Source organism: Leuresthes tenuis, unplaced genomic scaffold (genome assembly GCF_036924035.1).
Source record: "Leuresthes tenuis unplaced genomic scaffold, fLeuTen1.0.hap1 SCAF_20, whole genome shotgun sequence".
Classification (NCBI taxonomy): Eukaryota; Metazoa; Chordata; class Actinopteri; order Atheriniformes; family Atherinopsidae; genus Leuresthes; species Leuresthes tenuis.
This window is the reverse complement of record NW_027325374.1, coordinates 6,537,575-6,560,317: the sequence shown is the minus strand read 5'-3', so window position 1 is coordinate 6,560,317 and position 22,743 is coordinate 6,537,575. Positions and strand designations below refer to the sequence as shown.

The window sequence follows — 22,743 nt, the reverse complement described above, 5'->3', positions numbered from 1 at the left end:
TTAATTAGATTTAACCTAAATGCACTTTGCAGATAGCATTTGTTTATAAGAAATGTTGTTTGAGTGCTATTGAAACACCAAAAGCCTTGAAAAAAAAATCAAGGAAATAAAAAGTCAGGAATTTTGGTAAAATAGATACTTTTATTTATTTTTTCTTACAAAGAAATATTATGAATGTTCATCATTTAATTATCTAGAAACATCTGTTCCGTTTTGCTTTTGCACTGTGTAAAATTAATTCCTTTGATGTACATACCACAAAATACTTGATTTACATGTCTTTTTAATTTTTGTACATACAGATCTGCTAGTCTAGATACATATCATATGTGGATAAGACAAACATTTTCAACATTTCTCAGATCTCAAAACAGGTTGAATAAAACTCAACCATAACCGATGCAGCAACATGGAGCAAAACCATGAGTGCAGGTGTTTTTTTAAGTTTTTTTTTTAATTATTTTTTTAGATATCCCCTCAGTTGCATGAGCGTGGCCAGAATTCAAATGCAGCTCTTTCACAAGTTTCAAGGAAAATGTCCGACTTTCCTTCCAGAATCTGATAGCTTGCTAAGAGAAGTCGTCAATAAATGCTTTTTAGATTGCACTAAGGAGAGATGGAGAGGTGAAGCCTTTCTCCTCACAAAATCTCACTTGGAGTACCATTGCTCAGGCAGATTGAAAGGATACCACTACAAAAAAAATAATGAAATAAAATACAGTGTAACAGCCTCTTTCTCCCCTGCTACCAACCATTGGTTTGGGGCTCAACCAGGTGGTTGGTTTCAACAGAAAAATAAGAGAAACAGCTGGATTAGTCTCATTTTATTACAAGAGCAGGCTTTTGTTTTGGATTGGACAGTTAAAGAGGCACAATATTTCTAAACGTAAAAAGCAAAAAGGGACCGATTGAACATGTCACCAAGTGGCAATGTGACCTTTAAAATTGATTTGAAGGAACTCTATGTGAGGATAGCTTGTGTACATTCAGCCTGGGCTCTGCGTAAACACATGAAACCCTTCTCTGGATGCTGATAATCCCTTCCCATTATGCCTGGATTTACATAATGACCACCACGCTGAGCATGCATAGCATAGTGTAGCACAGTATATAGCAGCATAACACAAATGCCGCCCTGTGCCCTTATTGTAGCGTGCCACCCGCTGCAGAGACATCACATCAAAGAATGATAACCAAACATCTTCTCCCACTTGCATATCAAGAATTCAAGTAGAAACAGAAAAACTAAGAGGCAATGCAGGGGTAAAAGCACAAGTAGAGACTAAGCTGTGTGAAACGTGATATTAACCCATAGTTGTTTTTTCTTCTTCTTCTTTTTTTTTTTGCTTTTCTTTTTTGGCAACAAGTAGAGATTGAAGATCTGTAGAGGAGATGTGAAAGGTGAGGGTGACAAAGGTGAATAAGGCATAAAGTATATACGCCATGCATGATGGCACATGGGGTTTTCTGATGATACCAGAGGTTAGACACTGAATTCCTGCCTGAGGCTAGTCTTGCTGTGCTGTGAGTGCTTCACAAAAACCTTTCCTGTACCTTTTATCTCTTTAGTCTGCAATCTCAGATGGGGCCTAGTGGACTTTTTCAGTTTGAAGAGCCGCCATTTCAATGAGGCGAAACCTAGTTGTTGTTTGTCTGTCATCTTTTTTATCTTTCTGCTCGATTTCTGGTAGATATGCCTCTGCTGCCACACGCAAAGATTTGAAATGTTACCGTGAAAAACAAGGCACACACTTCCCCCGACCTGCAGAGCTCCTGCTCTGCTCTCCTCAACAAATCAAATGCCTCTCAAGGAAATTTGATTGAGACTTTGTGTGACCTTTGAACTGAGTTAACAGGGCAAGTGCCTGGCTCTGAGCCAGTACTGTTTCTAATGGGGAGTTGGAGAGTGGAGGCTCGATCGATCTGCCGGTTACCTTTACCCGATTAGCATAATGTTAACATGGGCCCTTATGTGGTACGAGATGGGATTTAACGTTTGATGGATGGTTCATTCATTAAAGCAGGCAGAAGGAGTGCTGAGAATGAAAGGGCAGCTGTATACTTTAAGCATGAGTGACACAATGAGTATCTATTAGGCCTATTGATCAACCTGTTATTGAGTGGAATGGGACATGAAATCTGCTGCTTAGGCTAATGCCTGTGCATGAAAACTAGATTTTAAAAAGGATGTGAAACAGAATATAAAAGATCACACACAGAATGAGTTTGGAGATAAAGTTATGAAGCAAATATAAATGAGGATGCACATGGATAGGTGTTCTCCACTTCTCTGTGAGCACTCTGTACCCGTAATATGGTGCTTTTACATTTTCACCCTAGTTTCTATTACAGTCATTGCTGATTATCTGCATTATGAAGCACCGGTAAATCCACTGAGTTTACAGGACCACATGAGCGGAGCAAGAGATTTCAAACCTAAGATGAGGAATGTTAAAAACAACATGTGGGTCAGATGTCATATACAAATATGGTTAGGCAGCTTAGTGAATTAATTGCTTAGAAATAAAAATAAATTATTATAAAATAGATTTCTGTACATTTTACATATATATAGCAATATCTCCACATCTTGCCATTGAATTACAGAGAAAAAAAAATACTTCCCAACAAATTAACAAGAATGAAAAAAATGTCTTTTGTGACTTCCACATCAATCCCAACCAAAATTATGTCCTGTCATCTGGTAGAACTTCATGTTGAAGGGCCTGTAGAAGTCCCGTAGCCTCTGCACCACCTCAGGATCAATGTTCGGATGGGTTCGCCCTTTGGTTTTTCCCAGGCAGTGCGGCTTGCTGCTGCCCTCTGCTTTCTTGAGGCACGGGAATCCCTTGGTCTGGTTGAAGTAAAAGTGTTTGTCTGTGATGATCCTCTTGAGGCCTAAGAAGTCCTGCACGCGGCCCAGCTCTCCGGCCGGGTCGCTGATCAATCGCTCGCCGCTAACAAACAGGATCTGGTCCATGGGGAAGTACTGCAGCCAGTTGTCCAGGTGCTTGGCGTAGATGCCTATCTGGATGGCGCTCCACGAGGTGTCGATGAGCCCCGTAGTCCTGTTTTTGAAGGTGAGGCTCTCAAAGGAGGGAATGTCAGGCTTCTTTGACAGTGTCTGTGTGTAGTCAGAGATGGCTCTAGTGACGGGGTCCCTCACGACAACGATTAACTTAGTGTCCCTGGACATGGCGGATATCCTCGCTGGAGCCTCTCTGGTCACAAAGTAGCTGGGGGTTTTCTCCATGGTGATCTGGCCCTCCAGGGTCTTCGGCATCAGGTCTCTGAAGAAGAAGAAAAAAGGCAAAAAGAAGGTTAAGAGAAGGGTAAAGCGGAGAAAAGGTCTTGCATAATCTAATCAAGTTGATGGAGTGTACTGCGTTCTGCAATCAATGACTCGCTGAGCTTGTTTAGCCTTATTATAGAGCTTGAAAACCTATTAGTGCAGGCAGCTGTCCAACATCAACAAGCTCAGTTACTCATAAGATATCTCAATCCTGACAAAAAACAGAAAATCATTATTTACTGCACAGGGGTGCTTTTAAAGGAATTTCTGAATATGACCAAGCTCCAACTTAACCATATTAGGGATTAAGAGCAGAGTTTTCTCACCTCAGCTCAGTCTCCTAAATCCTTCTCCTCTTCAACGATTATAACTTTCTCTGGTATCTCTTAATAATATTCATTCTAAATAATTCCCATAAGCCTCAAAATGTTTTTCTTTTTCATAAACTTCACAAGATTTTTCTAAAGAGAGTCATGGCATGAGAGAATTGCATTATCAGACAAGCCTTCCGCGGCTTGCCTTTCCTCAAACTTCACTGTTGGATGTAATGTTCTAAAGTGGTCAGGCTCAATTAAATTCGCCCCTCCCTCTTCATACTACCCAATATGCCTTGCTGACTCAGGCATAGCAGCGCCTTGGTGCCCCACCCAACATCTGACCAACAGAAAATTAAAACATTAAAAAAAAACTAAACAGTGCTGAAGGAGAAAAGGCTTGCTGCAGAAAGGAAATCTGTTTTTTGACATGAGTGGGTTTGGGTTTTTGGAGAAGGCTCGTTGATGATCCTTATACAGATATGTAGACATATAATCAAGTGGTACTTGAGAGCAACTGGTTTAGGAGGAAAAGAGAATGTGCTCTGATGCCTCCGCGTTAGGTTTCAGAATCGGCGGCCAACCACAGAGTCTAGATTATGGTGGAGGCGATAAGAGCGGTTTGACTGACATTGAGAAGTGTATCACTTTTCCCTCTGGCCAGACCAGGAAGTAAACCAACCTGTGTGATCTACATGGGATCAAATGTGTTTCTCGTTTTCGACAGATGTAAAGGTTTGAAAAATGTTAAATGTTAAACGAAAGCCCGTTTTGCACAAGCACCACAACCCTGAACTTTTCTAGACATTAATTGACAAAGCTGTGCTAGACAGTCAGATCAGACGTCAAACTGACTTTCCCCTTCCGGCTCCCTAACACAAAGTCATTGTAATGTGAGAATAGAGCAGGTTATTGTCAGCAGAATTCACGGCAAGCGGGGGGTGTATTTTACCCCCAATGCACGCTTTGCTCAGACACCTCACCTGTTGTGTGCTACATGTAAAGGTAGGCGACTATTTTATTTGTGAAAACAGCTTTGCAGTCAGCAAAAAAAGACATCAGCTGACATAAATACACAAAAAGGATGTACCAAAATCCACCTGCAAATAAGCAGTTTAAAGCATTTTAAAGGAGGGAAAGACAGAGGAAGGAGAGATAACTGAGCACACTGATCTATCAGGGTGAACACGTTCTCACAGATAAGATTTCTGTTGTACCACCAAGCCTGCCTTTGTTGTTAAAGCTTGAACACTGATATGCCATTGTGTTGACAAGACTGAAGCAGCGGATACCATTCAAATCTCTTGTAATCCTACACAATACATTTACAGACTGAGAGGTAAAAGATGCTGAAACGACAATGCAGGACACTTTTCGTGCACGCCAGAAGCCTGCAATTCTTCCCCAGAGCTTCAGCTTCTACTATGAAAAAGCTGGAATCTAGTTCATGTCCATCTAGCTCATGGTTTATTTATGTAAGATCAGCTCTGTGTCAATGCACATATTTGCGAGCAAGAATCTCCCCATGAAAAGAGGGAAAAGAGAAAACACCCAGGGTAATGTAAGGAAAGCATTAATGCTTTAGGGAAACAGTGTTGGCAGATTTGTGTAATCCTAACGCGGCACCTGTGATCTAATTATGATAACATCATCTTGATTGCTGACACATCAGAGGGGTGAATAGAGCAGACAGAGAGAATGCAAGTCTGCTCCCAAAAGCTCATTAATAGACTATTGAAATCAAAACAGATACTGCATATGGTTTTATGCAAGAGCATGTCAGATCTGGCAAACCATTTCTGGAGATAGAAATGCAAACAACACATGAGCACATTTAAGAAGATGTGCCACAACTCCAAACTGTTTATACAGCGCCTCTTGAATATCTCCAACGACTATAAACTAAACATGCTTGACTTAAACTGCGTGCTATTCGTCATTCTCTTGATGCACAATGGTGATAGTGCCTGCAAGCTTTTTGTCATTCCTTGTGCCAATATACAAAAAGAGTCCAGGGCCAAACTGAAGAGGCAAATGGCTCCCCATCTAATCCGATTTCAACATGACAATGCTGCATGGAGATAGGGAGGAGGCCTGAGTTACAATGTGCATAGTGATAGATTATGCTGATCCAAGCTCAGGGAATCCTTTTTGTAACATCTAGTGTTGGGGGTTGCAGTAGTATAAAACAAGGGGATGGTCAGGCAGCGAGGAAGAAAGAAAGTGGTGAGGAAACCCAAAAAAGCGCCAAATCCAAAAGAAAAGGGCCCCCTCTAATAAAAAACCTCCACCTCTGACTTTGCTCACTTTAGCTGCCAAAGAAGCTGAAAAAAGGTAGGAGGGAAGAAAGGAGGGGAATTTTAGTGGGACAAGTATCTCTTGGAGAAACAATGCCTATTATGTTCTTTTTTTGATTTATGAGGTGCTGCTTTTAAAGATTCCGTCAGCAAACAGGCAATTCTGTGACACTGGCCTCCTCTTTTTTCCTGCTTTTCTTTCAAAGTGAGCCATTGTCCCTGAGCATAGGGGTGAGCAGGGCAGTGGTCAGGGCAGAGGGGCGGGGATGGGGGCAGGGTAGAGCGGGGGCAGATAGAGGAGGAGGAAGGTGGGGGGAGATGAGTGGACCACTTCTCCATCTTTCAACCTCAAGTGAGAGAAGCCTTTTAGAGAGCTCTTAAAGGAGCGTGTGCCAAAGTTACTCTGCAAACAGCACCATGCTCCCCTTGGATAAAAGTAAATCCACAGGGTCCTACTGTCTACTATGGGAATAATACTGTAAATAACTATTATTCTGACACAGAGCTACTCCCCTGTTTGCTTATGCTTTCTAATGGTATACTCCTATTTTCTTTGTGCCTCTCTGCACCTTTGTCCACTGAGAATATCTCCGAGTTTAAAGACATGTCAAAAGCAGTGATAAGACAGAAAGCAGAGGCCCTTGTCACCAACAGCATCAAACGAGAGCTGGCGAAGTGGCCCTTTGGCCTGTGTTTTAGAGAGACTACATCCCACTGGAGCTAAACGGGAGGCAGGAAACGGGTTATTTCTGTCTGATTCCTCTGCCTCCCTCCTGTCACGTTTGATTTGATGATAACGGGCTGCCACTGAGCCGCCCGTGTCACAGCATCCCTGACAAAATGACTAGTTTGCTCATAGACAAAAGCAAAAAGCTATTTGCCGTGTGTCTGTCGATTTTTCTAGTTGATACAAAAGGTTTTCAATTGTCTCACATGTCTGGATGATGAAAAGCATTTGAATTCCAAATGAGGGTTTGTGCATTTGAATACAGACAAATCAGAGGACATTTTGTATCCACAAGAAAAGGGAGGGTGTGGTTGAAGATGGAGCAGTTTCTATGGGTTGAAGACCCTGGAGTGAGTTATCTTCTGGGAGGCAAAACCACCCAAAACAAAAAGTGAACACCGAACAGTGCACAAAGTATCTCAAAGCTGAATTAACCTTTCAGAATAGTCTACCGGTAAATAAATCCTATTTCAGGGAAATCAAGCAGACTTTACTTCTATGTGCTGAAAACTCAAAGTTTTCTATTTCTTTTATACCAAGACAGAGCCTCCACTCTACCCATCACCCTGCTGTCTTTACCACTGATCTACAAGGTTCACTCGACCCCTGGCTATCAGAGCTTGAGGTCCGATAGCAAAGTGACACTTCACAAGTGGGAAGAAGGAGAGGGAGGAAATTGGAGAAGAAGAACTAAAAGGCTCCCTTTCTTCTACAAGGGCCTCTTAACCGAGCCCTTCTCATGAACTGATGTGCTGGATGTTTAAGCATTTTCAGGAAATACAAAGAAACAGCTTAATTCCTTATTGGCAGATAAGGATGTTGAGTACCACTTGTTCATTCACAGTCAAACGTGTCCTGAATTTGATTTTTTCCAACCCAACAGATGACGAGCACTTGAGCAAAATGTGCAAACTTGAACAAAATCCATTTGTTTTGCATTTCATAACACAATGCATGGGATATGATACTGTGTAAATCCCTTTCCTGGTGTTTTTAGGAGGACAATGGAAAAGATAATGAATGATAAAAGTATGAATATATGGATGAACTGCTGGTAGATAAAAATTGTGCTGATTACTAGTGTGCAGGTTTACAACATACATACACACACGCTGTGGTCACTATTAAGAGAGGCAGACGTACACACTGCTGCCGGCACACCAGATATTTTCAAAGTAGCATTTAAGCTCATACAGGAGCCAGGCATTTTGAAATATACTCCTCAGTGCCTGGAGTCTGACATTACACACAACCACAGAGCATGACTTTGGCTGTAAATGAAAAGAATAAAGATGATAGTTTATGGTGTGGTCCTCTGGGCCACGCTGATGTAGACAAGAAGAAGAGCGCTCTCTTTCAAGCACTTGAAGTGGAGTCCAGGTGTTAGTATGTGGTCACTTAGAGCTTTCCGACAGTTCATTTCCTGGCTGAGAAGAACCAGAGATTCCTCCTTAAAACGGAGATCTTGCAGGAGTGTATGCTGACAGGGGGTCTGTATGTATCTCGTGTATCTATGGTTTCATTCTGATGTGTGCATACCTCAGCACTTGCTATTCAATAAGCCTCTATGCCTGCATGTATATTTAGCATCTGCATGCAATGCTGCAGCCTCATCAACCTGATCAGACTGAGGTTTCAAATTAACAGGCTTCACTGAATAATGGTGTCACTGGAAACTCAGGAAGGTGGTTGAGTGGAAGCCCCTCCAAATCATCTGTCTGTTAAAAGGATTAATAATTCATGCTGGCCTAGTATCACACACTCAGACCTGGATGGCAGAGCCCTACATAGGACAGAGCATATCATGCAGCTATAAGGAGGAAAATTGCCTGACAGCTAAACTCCTCCTCAGACTACTGTGAACGTTGTTGTCAAAAATGCCTGTCAGTATGACTGGTGCTCCTACATACAATTTTCTACTCTATCTGTGCTGCTTGGCTAAACAGAGAATTTGTTTAGAAAGCCTTATAGCCTCACCAACAGTGTGTGGCTCATTGGCCAATCTGACACGAAGCTGAATTTTTTTCAAATTGCTTAAAAACTAAATGATTGAGACAGAGTATAAAATGTGAGTGGAGGATCTCAGTTGGAAAAATAAAACCACATCTACAGGCTCTGCTTCCGCTCCATGTGGAACATTTCTGCTAATAAGCTCTTTATCAGGGGGAAAAGAAGGGAGTATGAAGGAAATGGCCGAACACTCCACAGCAACTCACTGGCATTCTGACACCCAAACTCTAATGCTGAATTTGGAGTCCTGATGTGGTTGATGAATGCAGCTCCCCGACCCCTGAACTCCGCAAGACGTTGCACCATGTCAGAGCAGCCTGGGAATCTACTGACCTCCCAAGTAAACAAAACAGTTAACCCGCCGTACGCATCCCGTTCATCCATCATTTTTCACTGAAATCAGGGAGTTGCAGCACGATACATCAGAGTGGAGCTTCTTACAGCCTGAGCATGTGTGTGTGTAAAAGAGTGTGCAGGAGAGGAGAAAGTGAATGACAGAGACAATGAATCAACAAGCGAGAGAGGGGGAGTCGAGCTTTGCGGTCACAGACCATACAGGCCAGTTTTGGGCTCAAACCCAGTCTGGTTTTGGAGGCAACATCAGACACTAGTATAGTAGAACAAATAAATAGAAACTAACCACCACATATAATGTCATGGACTACATGTCAGTCTCCCTCTGTTACTGTAGGTCCTGAAAATACTTAAGTGTGGTTGAGACATTCCTTTCTGACACTATCGTGGTTGCCTTGTGATGCGCAGTACCATACAGCCGTGACAAGCACAGATTATTCAATCTATAGGGAACTATCATTTTTCCCACTCCAAAAATCTGTTTTTAAGAATATTTGTTGCTACTTGGCACCTTTGGGAAACAACGCAAGAATGTGTGGAGCCACAAGGATCTTTGCAGGCCTGGAATCACATCAGCCTGCGGCCATTGACGGCTGCCTGGAATTACTGTGCGTTAATAACCCTGCAGCGAAGCGAGGGAGCACACCATGTGGCATAAATAAAACAGAGGAGTTGGTGAAAGGGATGGCAGAGAGCAGAAAATAGCAATACCTCCTCCCGTCCCCTCATGAATTGGGAAACAGCATTCCTTCAGAAGTGCTGTCCTTCTTTTCTTTTTTTTCCCCTTGTATTTCCTTTCAAAGATGTTGCCCAGAAAGCTTCATTTGTCTGGCTTAAAAAAAGATGAAAGATCCAGTCGTTTTGGTGACACTTAACACAACATCTCACCACTTTGTTTGGCATGCGATAGATGCCGAGTCATCTGATACTGCCACAAAGATCGGGCTCGGCCAGCAGACACACATCCTTTGAAATCCACCACTTGGTGATATTACCCAGAATTTGCTTAGCACTCGTAATCCTCTTTAATCAGTGTGTTTGCTCAGCATGTTTGCTGAAGGTGTTAGCCTGGAGCTAGCCACACATTCCAACACTCCATCAGCATCAGGGTGTGACTGGCTGACAGCTGGGATGAAATAAACTGACATACTGTGAAAGAATAAAAAAGAATGAAAAAAGAAACAATGAGGACAAATAACAGCGGAAAGCTGCAGGTGAAGACTCGCGTGTGGGTGCGAGTGTGTGTGGGTGTGTGTGAGTGAGCTTTTCAGGGTGTAGTTGTGTGGGTGTGTAGGCAGAATCAGCCATTCTGACTGATTTCCTGACACTTGACATGCATCAGGAGGCACATGACTCCTTGATCTAGCTACAGCAAAGATGAATAAAAGATGAAACAGACTAGAGAAGAACATACATGCCACCACCCCCACTCCCCAGACGTGCACACACGGAGACAGAGGGAGCGAGTGAGCTGCTTTGCATCCTGTTTGAATTGGCTGTCATCCGTAACTGCCTGCACACCTTTTTGAAGACAGGTGAACTACAGAGTGTGTGCGAGAGAGAGGGGATTTCCTCTCTACTGTATGTCACTCAGTGAGCAGAAAACCTTCTTCCTGGGTGTTTGGGTTATTATTTTGCCTTCATTACTCACTCTGCAGCTGTCGTTACAGGTTAATGCTTTACAAATTCCTAAAGACAGCCTGACGCCCAACATATAATTAGCTATAATGAATAAGGCAGCACCGGTGGTGACAATTAACCTGCTCCTTTCAGAGAAGGAAAGTGTGGCATTAGCATTCCTCAGGTAATCCTATACTTTTCTTTGGATTTGAGCCGACTTGTTGTCTTCTATAATATCTCAGAGCACCATGCAAACAAAAACCCTCATAGAGATTCAGTTTCAGTACAACTAAATGTTGTTTTTCAATGGTTATTTATTTTTTTCAACGAAAGACTGCATGGAGAAAAGGTAAATGGGGTGGATGGTGGGCATACGTGCAACATTTGAGCAGACGTGCAGCAAAATGCATCTGTTTAGCTGCATTTACGGCCTATGGTTGAGAGAAACGAAAGGGCAGGTTGGGAATGTGTTGTGAACTGTGGTGATGCAGTGCAAAAAAAAAATACCTCGAATTGAAGAACATGACATGCAACAAATAGTATTTCAGAAACCATGATAAACCAGAGAATGCGATAAATGCAAAGCAACATTAAAGAAACCACAAAACAACAATGGAAACAATACTGAACAAAGTACCAAAAAAAACAACATTTCAGAAAAAAAATCTGGAAAATGTGGAGTTTTGATTTAGAAGTCGTGTTTTCTGAAAGGCAATTATTGTTTCATTGTTATTTTTTGTGTATTTTCTGAAATATTTGCCATTTTATTGAAGAATTTTCCAATTTTCTCTGGTGTTACTGGATAAATTGTTGTTTTCTCTGGATAAAAGGTCTGTTTTCCTAAATGTTTTTTGTTTTGTTTTGTTGAATTTTTCTTGAATGTCATATTTTTCATTTCTTTGGCTTTAGTTTTATTTTTTGCTGTGTTTTTGTTTGAATTGTGTTCTCCCATGTTTCTTGTTTCTCTGTCGTGTTTTTGTTCAGCTGCTGTGATTTTTATTGGTTTTTATGCTTTCTCATATGTTCAATGAATCAGAAAACAAAATATTTCAGAAATTTGTGAAATGTTGTTTTTGTTATGGTGCTTTTTTAAATATGTTGTTTTGTTCCTGTGTTTTCGGTTGTTATGTAGATGAGTTTTGTCTCCCAGTGCCCCACAGTAACTATTTACTCACTAATGCTGTGGTAACTACGTGATTGTAGTCACACAAGGTTCAGTATTTTTGTTAAAAAGACCACACTGACAGCTAAAATACATCAATCTGATGCACTTCTAACTTGGTCTAAATGTCTTATTTAAAAAAGAATTATTTACTCTGATTAAATCAAATTCAAATGTGTATAAATTAAATAAATATGTGTTCAATCAAAAATCCTTTTAAAATTAAATCAAGAGTAGCAAAAATGGCACAGCCCTTTTTTTCTTCACATAAATACATTAAAAGCATTTCAGTTTCCTTTTTTCTGTATTTTGGTGATATTCCACATAAATATTAGTGAGATTTGATCAAAGCGTAATAGGTGCGGCAGTTTCCATGATTTCCTGCTGATCCAAACTGTTAAAACGAGACAGAGAAAAACTACACGTGGTGCAAAATAATTGGCACTGAGTGGAGTGTGGCCAGGTTGTCTTAGAGTTAAGCTGGAGTGTTTTTACAGCTCTTATGAGCAAACCGACAGCACTGGGAGTACATCTAAATGGAGGGAGCGACTAGTGTCGAGCAGCCAGGCTGGAGAGACGACTCAGGGCTTCTAATGAGCTCTGCTCTTTTACTGCCAGGCTAATGGAAACCTCAGGGGGACCTCGGTCGCTCTCTGTCTGTGTGTGTATCCTCTCCCACAGGCAAACACACTCTCCAACACCCTAATGGTTACCTCTGGGACGTAATACCTGGGACAACTGCAGCTTTTGCAGTCATCAGATACCATTTTCTCCTCTTCCTAACGACCTTTCTTTCTTTGCTTTCGTAGGAAAGAAAAGACAATTTATATAACTAAGCTATCTTTAACGAGGGTAACAATGAGTGATTAACAAAATCATATCGGTGTTTGCGCTCCCCAGCCTCCAGGTGAACTCTTTTTGCCAAAGAATGTTTATTTAGCAGCAAGGAATGACCATTAACTCCAAAGGGAGGATGTCTGGCTCTATTCTGACATTCTGTGTACCAACACCCAAATTATCACCTCATTAAAAGGGACTAATTCACACATCTCACAGAAGGAGGGCTTGTTCATTGCGTTCTCCATCTTACAATTTCTTTCCTCTTTCAATACTACTTCATTAGACTTCTCTGTAAGCATGCTATTGTTGTCGATCTTGTAATACTTTGACTTCATCCTTGAAGGATGAGAACACAAAGGGAACACATACCAGCAGTCACATGAGTCTTCTTCCAGAGTGAATGAGCACAAACAATAGTTTGCACTTTCTGTAGTGTGTGGGTCTGTGTTTTTCTGCTCGCGTCATTCTTGTGAATTCAGGAGTATGCCAATCTTTGATGGCAACTTCCTGTCAGGCTCCTCTTTCATTCTCTGCTTCAGCAGGAGGTGGCCATATTGTCTTCTCCGGTGTGTCACTGGACACCAACAGGAGGGGGGCAAAACAGCACAGCGCTGCCACTCCCCTCTCCACAGGTCTCTCCTTTCACTATTAACCGGTTGTAATTTGGGAATGAAAGCTGCCTTTTCTGTTTCTCCACCCCCCAGTCACTGTGTGTTCTCAAACGGGCCATGCCAGCTTAGGCAGCAGGGTGAGAGGGCCTCTTTGCCTCTACACTGACCAAAAGAAGAGCGGTCAGTGAGGCCTGTAGCGGGCCCCGCCCAGGAAGTGGACAAACTGAGCATGACATGTGACACTATTCTTACACATCAGCGACGCAAGTGCACAGCTGGAGAATGTGGAACAGGGTTCCGTAAGGGGGGATGATGTTTGAGGGAGGAACTGGGAGGTGGAAGTTTAGCCGGCAGAGAGGCACAGGGCCTGTTTTTATGTTGGCCTCTGTGATTGAGGACTTGAGCAGAGGATGTGAACCTGCTGTCAGCTGTACGGTTGGCTGGCCAGGCGCTCAGTCCCGGAGGAGCCGTGGAGTTCCAGGAATCAGGAAGCAATCAGAGGGCCAAAGTATCTTATCATCTGAATTTAGCATTGTCCTCGGCACAACTGGATAAGAAAATTAAAGGTTCACTGCTCACTGACTCTTCAAAATCATTCTCATTTGCATAACTCCACTGAGGTTTAAAGACTGTGCTGTCAAACTATTGTCTTCCAGAAACTATAAAATCCCCAGTGGGGCTTGTAGCTTCCAGCAGCTTTCTGTAGCTCTGCAGATGGTCAACACACAGACTCTGTCAGTGAGCAGACGTGGGTCTGACCCCAGTCAAAGGCCCTTAACCCATCTCTAAACATTACCTTCAATCAGGCCTGACCAATCAATACCAGCTATCCCAGAGGAGCCAGGCCACAGTGACATTTGTGTACGCTGTCTGAGTGTTTCAATCTTTTGTGATGGCAGATGAAGATTATTTGTGGTTTCACAGCTGAGCCTGTTCAAATTGAGAAACACCTCAGACTTTCCACCATGTATGCAAACATCAGCAGTAGGTGTATTGTTGGCTTAGTGCCTTTCACTGATGCTCTATAGAACCAGGTGGCCACTTTGGCCATTGAGAGGAAGGAAGGAGGGCGAGGTCAGTGGGAACACAGAATGTATGGGTCACCTACATGGAAATAGGAGCACTCCTGCGGTGAGCAGATAAAAGGAGGTGCACCCATCCAGAACTGTCCCCGACATGGCCAGGAGCTGGAGTCTGACTCAAGATCAACCACTGGGGGTGGAGACAGATAACAGCTTTCAAACTGCACAGACTTCCGCAAGCAAGCCAAGTCTGATAGTGGAACATGTTTTTTTCTCCTTTTTGGGAGCCCCCTTTTCAACAATGCTCCACTTGTCCTTTTGTAGCTCTATAAGTAGCTTCTGCTGACGCTGCTTTGTAAGTCTGTTTACCTCCACAGCGTTTTATCACAGGCTAGATACAAAGGTTGACCAGAGAGACATCCTGCTCAGGGATGGCGCCAACTCAACCACACCGGTCTCCTGACAGTAACTGGAGCCTAACCTTTGATTATAAACTACACCCCACATCAGCACAACACTTAATCCTGTCCAGTTAACTGTGCGGTCCCCAATTTATCTGTTGCATCATTTCTCACACACCAGTTCTGTGAATTCAGAACTAGCAGCAAAAATTCTAACATGTTTTAGTGCAGAGATCAGCAAGTGACTGATAACTGCTAATGTGTCCCAGTTAAATGTAACCCCACAACAGTACAAACATAACACCACCATCATATAAAGTCAGTCTCACACCACCACAACTCTCTAAATACGCTCTCCCCAACACATGTACAGCTTCTTGTTTAATGCTGCAGCCTCTCAGAGGGAGGAGCAACAGTGGCAGTGCTGCCTGGCCCTGACAGCGAGCTCAGACCAGAGCCCGCGACACGACAGCAAAACCACAGTGCAGCAATTAAATATCAAAGCGCTTTCAGAGCCAATACGGCTAAATGGAATATGAAGAGAGCAACATGCACCACACTGACAGGACAAGATGAGGACTCCTGTCAACAAGAGTTAGAAGGAAATAAAATCGCTTTTGTTTGGGAAAAAAGCTGCTGAGTGGAAGCTTTCAGTTGATTTGTTTGTGCAGCAACAAGATCCAAAGTCACATATGATTTCTAATATACGGCTATTATAAACGATTAAATATCTAAACTCTGGGACAAACTCAAAAACTGTCATAAAGAACCCAAATCAAAAAACATTTTTAAAAATCCATAATTTCCTCATAACTTTAAAATGAGTCATTTCTGCTAATTCTCTCCCTGGTTTTATTCTGCGTCTGTCTTGTTTTTTTTGTTTTGTTATTAGCTAATTATTCCTTGTTTCTCCTGTCAATCAACTACATTTTAAAGTCACCAATTGTCTGTCAAAAGATTCAAAAATACACAAAACTGCTAAAGTTACTGCTGCACAAAATAATCCCACTGCTTTTTCTGACCTTTTATTCTGGAATAAACTCAGTGCATGTGCCGTTCGTGTGTGTGCTTAAGATAAGTAGGTTTTTTTTTTCATTGTTATCAGATAACTCCAGTTGCACTTTCTACAACTTTTCACACCATGGAACAGGTGCAAACAGAAAAAAAATGAACCTTCCTGTTCACATTCAGTCACAGTAGCCTGTTGAGCTCCGACTGTCTTTCTATGTGTGTGTGTGTGTGTGTGTTTTCTTTCGGGCCAGTTCATGCATGACCTCACTGTGAAAATGTGTACCTCCTGATACAAGGACCCCTCGGTCAAACGCATGAATCATCTGTTTGTCTTTGGCACAAATAAAGACTTACAAAGAAATCCACAATAAGACTTGTTATCTCCACCTCCTTTCATTTTGAACTTTCTCCTTCTGCTGCTTCCTCGACTCTTTTCTGCTCTCTATGGCTGCATTTACTCGGTGAAATTCCAGTCCTAAATGCGTGTCCATTGGGGGAGGCGAGGATGGTGAAAGCTAGCTACAAAAGGGGACGACGGGGCGATTGTGCAAATGAACAAACAAGGAGAGGTGAGTTGCACAACGCAGACACAAACACACTCCTAACCGTCTCCATAACTGACCGTGATCAGATCGGATTCCCACAGACTTTATTTCAATGGCACACAATTTTGCCTCTGCCTGGAAAATTCCATTTCTCTCTCCCAAGTTGTCTTCAGTATCTGGCCCTAATGGGACAGTTAATAGGATCAGTAATGAATTAAGTGTGAGTTCCTTTCTCTGCTCATCCTTATGCAAGAAAAAGAAACATGTTTTCGCCCACTACAGGGACTTCTAACACTGGCTGTTTCACTGCAACATACACTTTTTACTGCAGTCACTGCATAAAAGTTTGTCATGACAGATTTCACTGTGCCACAACTGACCTTCTGCCAGCAGAAACCGAGTGAATGGATTTTTGTGTGGCAGAAACCCTACAATGCCTCATATCATAAAGAGTATCAGCTCAAGCGCTCTCAAATGTGCTTTGTTTCGCAGGCAAAATTACACATAAATCATATGTGTGTGAACACTTGTGTGTGAGCCTCCCTTCTATTAGAAAAACTTGAGGCAAGACTTCTTTGAGCGGTTTAAAAAGTATTAGATTTCATGGCCTAAAAACTAGCAGACACTTTTCCCCAGTTCTGAGTCCAGAAAAGTTGGAAACTCCGTAGGTGGAAGTTGGGTTGAATAACGGCTTGCCTAAAAACCAAAAGCAGTACATTTGGTTGCAGTAAATCAATGTTTTGTATCAGAGCAGACACATGAAACATGGCACAACCAAAGGAATGGTGCCTTTATTTTAAATCTGCCAACACTTAGTTCACATTCACTTTTTTCCCCTCCTCGATTAAGTTCAACATTGTTGCCCCCCCCCTCTTTCGTGTTCCAAGACCTGCATATTAAATTAGATTAAAGTTGGTAATATGGACAGTCACGTAAGGTTTAAACAGATGAGCTGCCTCTCTTTTAGGTTTGTGGGCAAAAAAAAGCACACGATCACAAACTGTAGTGGCCAAAAAAATTTAATTACATTTTATGGGTGAAGAAAATGGTTGCAAATGAAACTGGAATTCTACATCATTTCAACAGCCAGTCAATAAATTGACTGGGTCATCAGAGTGCTTATTGGCTATAATTTAACCTTGATTAGGCAATAAAACCGGCTTGCTCAAATGACCAGTCTAATCAACCACTCGGGTAATTCAAACTGAAAAAAAAAATCCCACTAAAAACTGATAGGAAATCTGTTAAACTCAAGTACAGACCATTCTATTTTGATTTCATTTAATAAAGTCTGCTGTATTGTGACTGGCCAAGTGCGGTAATTAAGCTCAACAGTCCCTCCGCTCATTATATTAGCACTTTGTGATGTAAATGAACAGGATAAAGATAGTTTATCGACCTCTGAAGACGGTTTGTTCTACAAAGGCTCCCCACTTTGTCTTGTAGATCCCCTCCTCTGCAGCCTTTAGGCCTGTGAAGCCAACTGACACAAGAATGGTCCAAACTACATAAAGCCGTTCAGAACCGATGATTAGAGTAAATAACCTACGAGACAAAACGTCACTTATTTTTTCCACACAAATCTTATAAAAACTAAAACTTTTCGAATTATTTCTTTTTTAGATTTAGATTTCAAGCCGATATTAGTCGTATTTGAACCAACTGTGCTCAAAAAGTGTTAACTTTGGTCAGACTTCGTCCAAGATGTAAAAGTAGGCACATAACAGATTTAAAAGCAGCAGAGTTTGACACAGATTCAAGTGTGTTTTTATCCGTGCTCCTAAAATGACAAACTGAAATTCAGTCTAACTCGACAGAGACGCATCAGGCTGAAGGTGCAGTGTTGCGCTGCGTCCAACAGAGATCACTGCACATCGCAGATCCTGCCCGGCCGCACCGCACTAATTATTCAGCCTAATAACGTCAATACTCGAAAAAACATGATTACATGCACGATCAAAGCAATGGGCAATTAAGCCTCAGAATTAAGAGTTAACGATCACAAAAAAAGGTCTAATCTGTTGGAGCAAACAGCCCAAACAAAGCAGAGGTCAAAACCAACGCCTGTTTGTTTTTGCTTAATAAATCTAACTTTGAATAAACCTCAAATTTGCCAGAAAATTATTGAAATGCAATCTTCTAAAGCATCCAATTATGGTAAACCTATTCTAGGTAAATCACAGAGTCCATCAGACTGAGCTAATATTCCATTGAGGGGAAAACGAATAACCTAAGAAATTCTCTGGAACGATACTACATTAATAGTGAAATAATAAAACGGATCTTTGGCCCATGATGGTTGACAGAAGATGCGATCTCTACACTGCAGGACTGCGCGGGGCCAATACCTCCCTAAATTCTTCCCACTGAGGTAAGAAAAGCGTCAAAAATCCCCACAGTTGTTGCAGTCTGCCTTTGAAGCATATGAGGTGGCCATGCATAAAATGAATTAAGTAGTTTTACCTGTACCACTCCAGCCCGTTGTCGTAGTTGCGGTCGAAGAAGTGCGGCTCCGCTCCAACGGCTCTGATGTCTGGATGCACCCGCAGGAACTCCAGCAGAGCCCGGGTCCCTCCTTTCTTCACCCCGATGATGATCGCCTGCGGCAGCTTCTTGCTCCCGGAGCCGTTGGAGAAGCTGGACATGGCGCTCGGATCCGGCGCTCTCTGCTGCTCGCCGCGCATCTCGTCCCAGTCGTCGGTTCTGTCCGCGTCCAGATCGTTATTGAGCAGGTCTCTGGACGCAGCGGTCCTGATGGACGGCTCCTCGTAGTCGCTCTCTATATCCTCCCACGGCTGCGGGTTGGCAAGCAGTCTTGACACCAGGTCCACCCTGCTGCTCTCTGTCCTCTTGCCCACAGCCGAGCCAGTCTCCTTGCCCCGGTAACCCTCCACCACCAGACTTGGCATGCTGGAGCAGTAGCCTACGCAGGAGTACAGCATGTATACCCATATTAAAAACATGATGCTGAGCAGGATAAGTTTCTTCTTCACAGGGCTGGACCAGAAGGCATACAAACTGTGGCAAACTAGGCTATATTCCATAAGCCTTTCGGTTGGAAATCAAATCCCAGCGGCGCATATTGCCTAACTCACTCCCGGTGGCACCTCTGCAACCCTAGCAAAATTACGCACATGATCACCTTCAACTAAAAATAAATAATTCTTACAAATAACAACAATAAAAAACTAATCTGAATGTGGTCGAGTCGATGGATACATCCGGGAATGAAAAGGCATGGAGGAATTTATTTATCATAATTGTGGCTAAAATCGGGAAAAGTCTTGAGCTGCGACAGACGCTCCCCGGTGCAGCTGCAGCCTCATCTCAGGTTTGTTACAGCTGCTGCTTAAGCCGCAGACCTTATAGAGGGGCACGCGCGAGAATGACGGCGGCAGCAGCCAATGGCAACGCGGGATGTAAATATGCTGCCGTTTGTTGATAGAAGCGGGCCAATCAGAGGCAAGAATGGGCGGTGCCAACCGTGGGATCCTCGGTATGGAAATGAAGCGTGTGTCGGACTCTGCTGAGAGTTTGGAAAACTTTCTTATTTGGCAATTAACTGAGGTTTCTGAGTTCCGCCGCGGGCTTATTGTTCAGAGGTGTTTAAACAACCCGAAGCGTCTCAGGCTGGTTTATTTTGACACGTTTAAACATGCTATTTAATTTCTCCACCATTACAGTAACAACATTTAAAAAAATAAATAGATAAAAAGAAGAACCCCGAAATACAATTTATTAGAAGTCTTGGATTCACGAAAGAACTATCGCAAATGATTAGCCTGAGGGCTCATGAATATAGTCATTGCAATTATTATAGTTTATACAGAATGTTCTTTGTAAATGAGACAGTTCTACAGCTTTTAAAATGGTCTGACGAACAATGGAGGGGTCAGTTCTGGCTTAAAGAGAGTGCTAAAGTCAAACAGACCTTGAACTGTAAATGTGAATTGTTTTAGTGAATTAACTCATTTGTAATTAAATTTGTCCGTGATTATCAAAACGGTAAATTCTTACATGGAATTATTACCATTGTTCTTATTAACATCACAAGTATTATTATTATCATTGAAATGTTAGGAATAACCTATGCGAAATGTTTTAGATTTTCTTCTTACGAGTGTCTCAAATCCACGTGTTCATTCTCATCATACCAAGGAAAAGTATGAAGGAAAGTGTACAGGGTACAAAAGTGCCCACTCTTTCACAGGTTAGATTCATTTCCGCGGACAATGAGCCTCTTCTTCTTTTGATATGATTAAAAAATAATACGTTTCATGGAAGCAACGCTCTTCCACGTCTCTTTCCCTTTATTATTATTATTATCATTATCATCATCATCATCCTATTTGAGCCCAAAAATCTGATCTAAAAAGGAAACCGGGTTAAGTGGGAATCATACATTTTTCAGTCTTCTGTGTTTTATGGTCACAAATAAATAAATAAATAAATAAATAAATAAAGTACTGGGTGTTAACTCAGGACTTTGTTCACGGCAAAGAAAGTCTGCGTCATATTAAAAAGCTGTGGGTCCAAAGCGTGGACCGACGTGCCCCTCCCATTTTTTTTATTTTGCTGACATAATTAAGTCGTCTTCAAACCCAGGCTCCCTTTTATGACTTTAACTCACATATTAAGAAAAGTTCAGAAAAGTGAGACTCGCGTTTAATTGTAAATACTATGAACGAACAGCCTTTGATGAGGCTCAAAACAGATCTGTGATCTAACCCTCAGCCTCGTGTTTTCATGATTTAAAACGAGCGACCACTCAAGCCTGGATAGTGGAGCAAAGTCTAAACAACATGGTTCTAATTTCACACGAATAAGCAGGGCCAACGTGAGTCACTTTGGCTGCGATAAGTCAGATTCGCGACGTAATAACGGCTCGACTCATTATGGGAACATTAAATGGAGGTGACGGGGTCGATCCGCGGCCCAAGTGTCACGTAAAGAAACTGTAATCTTAAAGAAAATGTTTGTCTTCGGGTGGCCCCTGGTCGTGTAAGGCTGTGTAATATCTTTGCTGGAAAGTCAGAGTGTACTTGGTGCTTGTCTTCACGTCCAACAGCGACTTTTATAGAAAGTTTTCCCCACATGACGTCAAAGACCCTTCTTACCAATTCTCCTGCAGGGACCCCTGAGTAGTTTAACACCGCAGGTTGTGTAGTTCCATTCCAAATATTGCTTTAGGATTGCTGCAGCTATTTGGATTCTTCTTCTTCTTCTTCTTTTTTTCTTTTGGTGCAACAACCAACCTTTGAAGAGAGGCCAGAGGTCATCCGTCATCCTGAGCGTTCAGTTTGAAGGGTCCTGCGTGGAATCCGAGCTGTTGCGCTGCGTCTCCCCGCGCTGACGCGAGCCCGTCTCAGAGTGGACATTAAAACTTGCTGCGCAGCGCCGTTTGGGGACTGGCTTCGGTCTGCAGATGCATATTTTTCTCTTGGTTTTGTTGACTCTGGCAGGGAAGCTGAGTTTGGCACTGGAGGGGCAAATAACGTGACAGATTTAAAGCTTGATATCAGCCGTGGGGACTCAAGAGAAAGCTCCATGCTTTAAAGCACGGGTGAGGAGTAAAGGAGAGAAGAACCAGTGAACTAATGAGTTCAAAAGGTCTAATATTGCAGTCAACTGCTTATTTATGAAAATATAGAATCCCTATCAGAGGCTCCTTGCTATTAAACATATCCACCTCACACATTTCTGAAAAACATTCTGCTTCAAACGATTACTTTGATTTAGCAGTTTAATGCAGAAAAAGGTCAACCAACTATCGCACTGAGACCTAAAGCAGTCTATAATTCAAGCCTCCGCCAATCACAGATAAATGCGGCAGAAAAAAGCCAACAAGCGTCTTAAAAAATCCACTTATTGGTCTGAACAGTGTCGTCACTTTTTGGGCAACTCCCTGCCTATAGAACAGTTTGAATTTACCTTTTTCCTGGAACAGAAGCAGAGGAACTGATGATCTGAGGAGTGAAGGGTGCAGCGGCCCAGCTACGTGTGCGACACCGACTCCTAAACATCAGAAATGAGGAGAAACGACACAAAAAGAGAGAGCAGAGCAGCCATGAGCCACCAGTGTCCCTCCACCGCAGCGGATGTTGTAAACCATGACAGGCCATCACTTTGAGCCCTGGAGGTTGGTAATGACATTCTATCTCCACACAGGTTGTGCTTTTTCGCCACACTGGAACAGCTGGCTCGATTGCTCCGCTCTCACCCTCTGATATGAAACTCTGCATCCGGTCAGACGCTTTACGAGGACGTTGAGCCGTTTCAGGTCTCTCGGCCTTGGATAAATCCCGCAGCTCCCCTTTTATGGAGGGAGGATGGCAGCGCAGGGGAAAGGGGGCGCTTGTTTTCCCCGAGTGCAGAGATGGAAATGTAACCAAATACCAAAACTAGGGGGTAAAGGGCGGAAAGGGAGCACATGCTGACTGACAGGTGCAGAGGTGGCCTGCTAAATAGAGCTGGCGATTTTCGCTTTAAGTGAGCATATCCACTGAGGTTATAATTGAAACTAAGATGGCATTACCT

At 42.6% G+C, this 22,743-nt stretch overlaps 2 protein-coding genes across 2 annotated transcripts in view; one reads left to right on the top strand and one right to left on the bottom strand.

Annotated features, from left to right (window-relative positions):
- cdc42ep4b (CDC42 effector protein (Rho GTPase binding) 4b) overlaps nucleotides 1–22,743 on the top strand; it is a 319,915-nt gene that overhangs the window by 182,626 nt on the left and 114,546 nt on the right. The gene's annotated exons all lie outside the window — the stretch shown is intronic.
- hs3st3b1b (heparan sulfate (glucosamine) 3-O-sulfotransferase 3B1b) lies at nucleotides 122–19,547 on the bottom strand. Its single transcript, XM_072373242.1, has 2 exons — nucleotides 18,670–19,547; nucleotides 122–3,290 (listed from the first exon to the last, which is right to left on the bottom strand). The coding sequence occupies exons 1-2, from the start codon at nucleotides 19,248–19,250 to the stop codon at nucleotides 2,672–2,674; spliced, it is 1,200 nt and encodes a 399-aa protein (XP_072229343.1). The 5' UTR covers nucleotides 19,251–19,547; the 3' UTR covers nucleotides 122–2,671.

Bases quoted from the DNA above. Each gene is read 5' to 3' on its own strand.
- hs3st3b1b (XM_072373242.1), bottom strand. From the start codon at position 19,250: ATGGAATATAGCCTAGTTTGCCACAGTTTGTATGCCTTCTGGTCCAGC. The intron at 3,291-18,669 runs GTAAAACTACTT...CTTCTTCTTCAG, and splicing joins AACGGGCTGGAGTGGTACAG to AGACCTGATGCCGAAGACCC.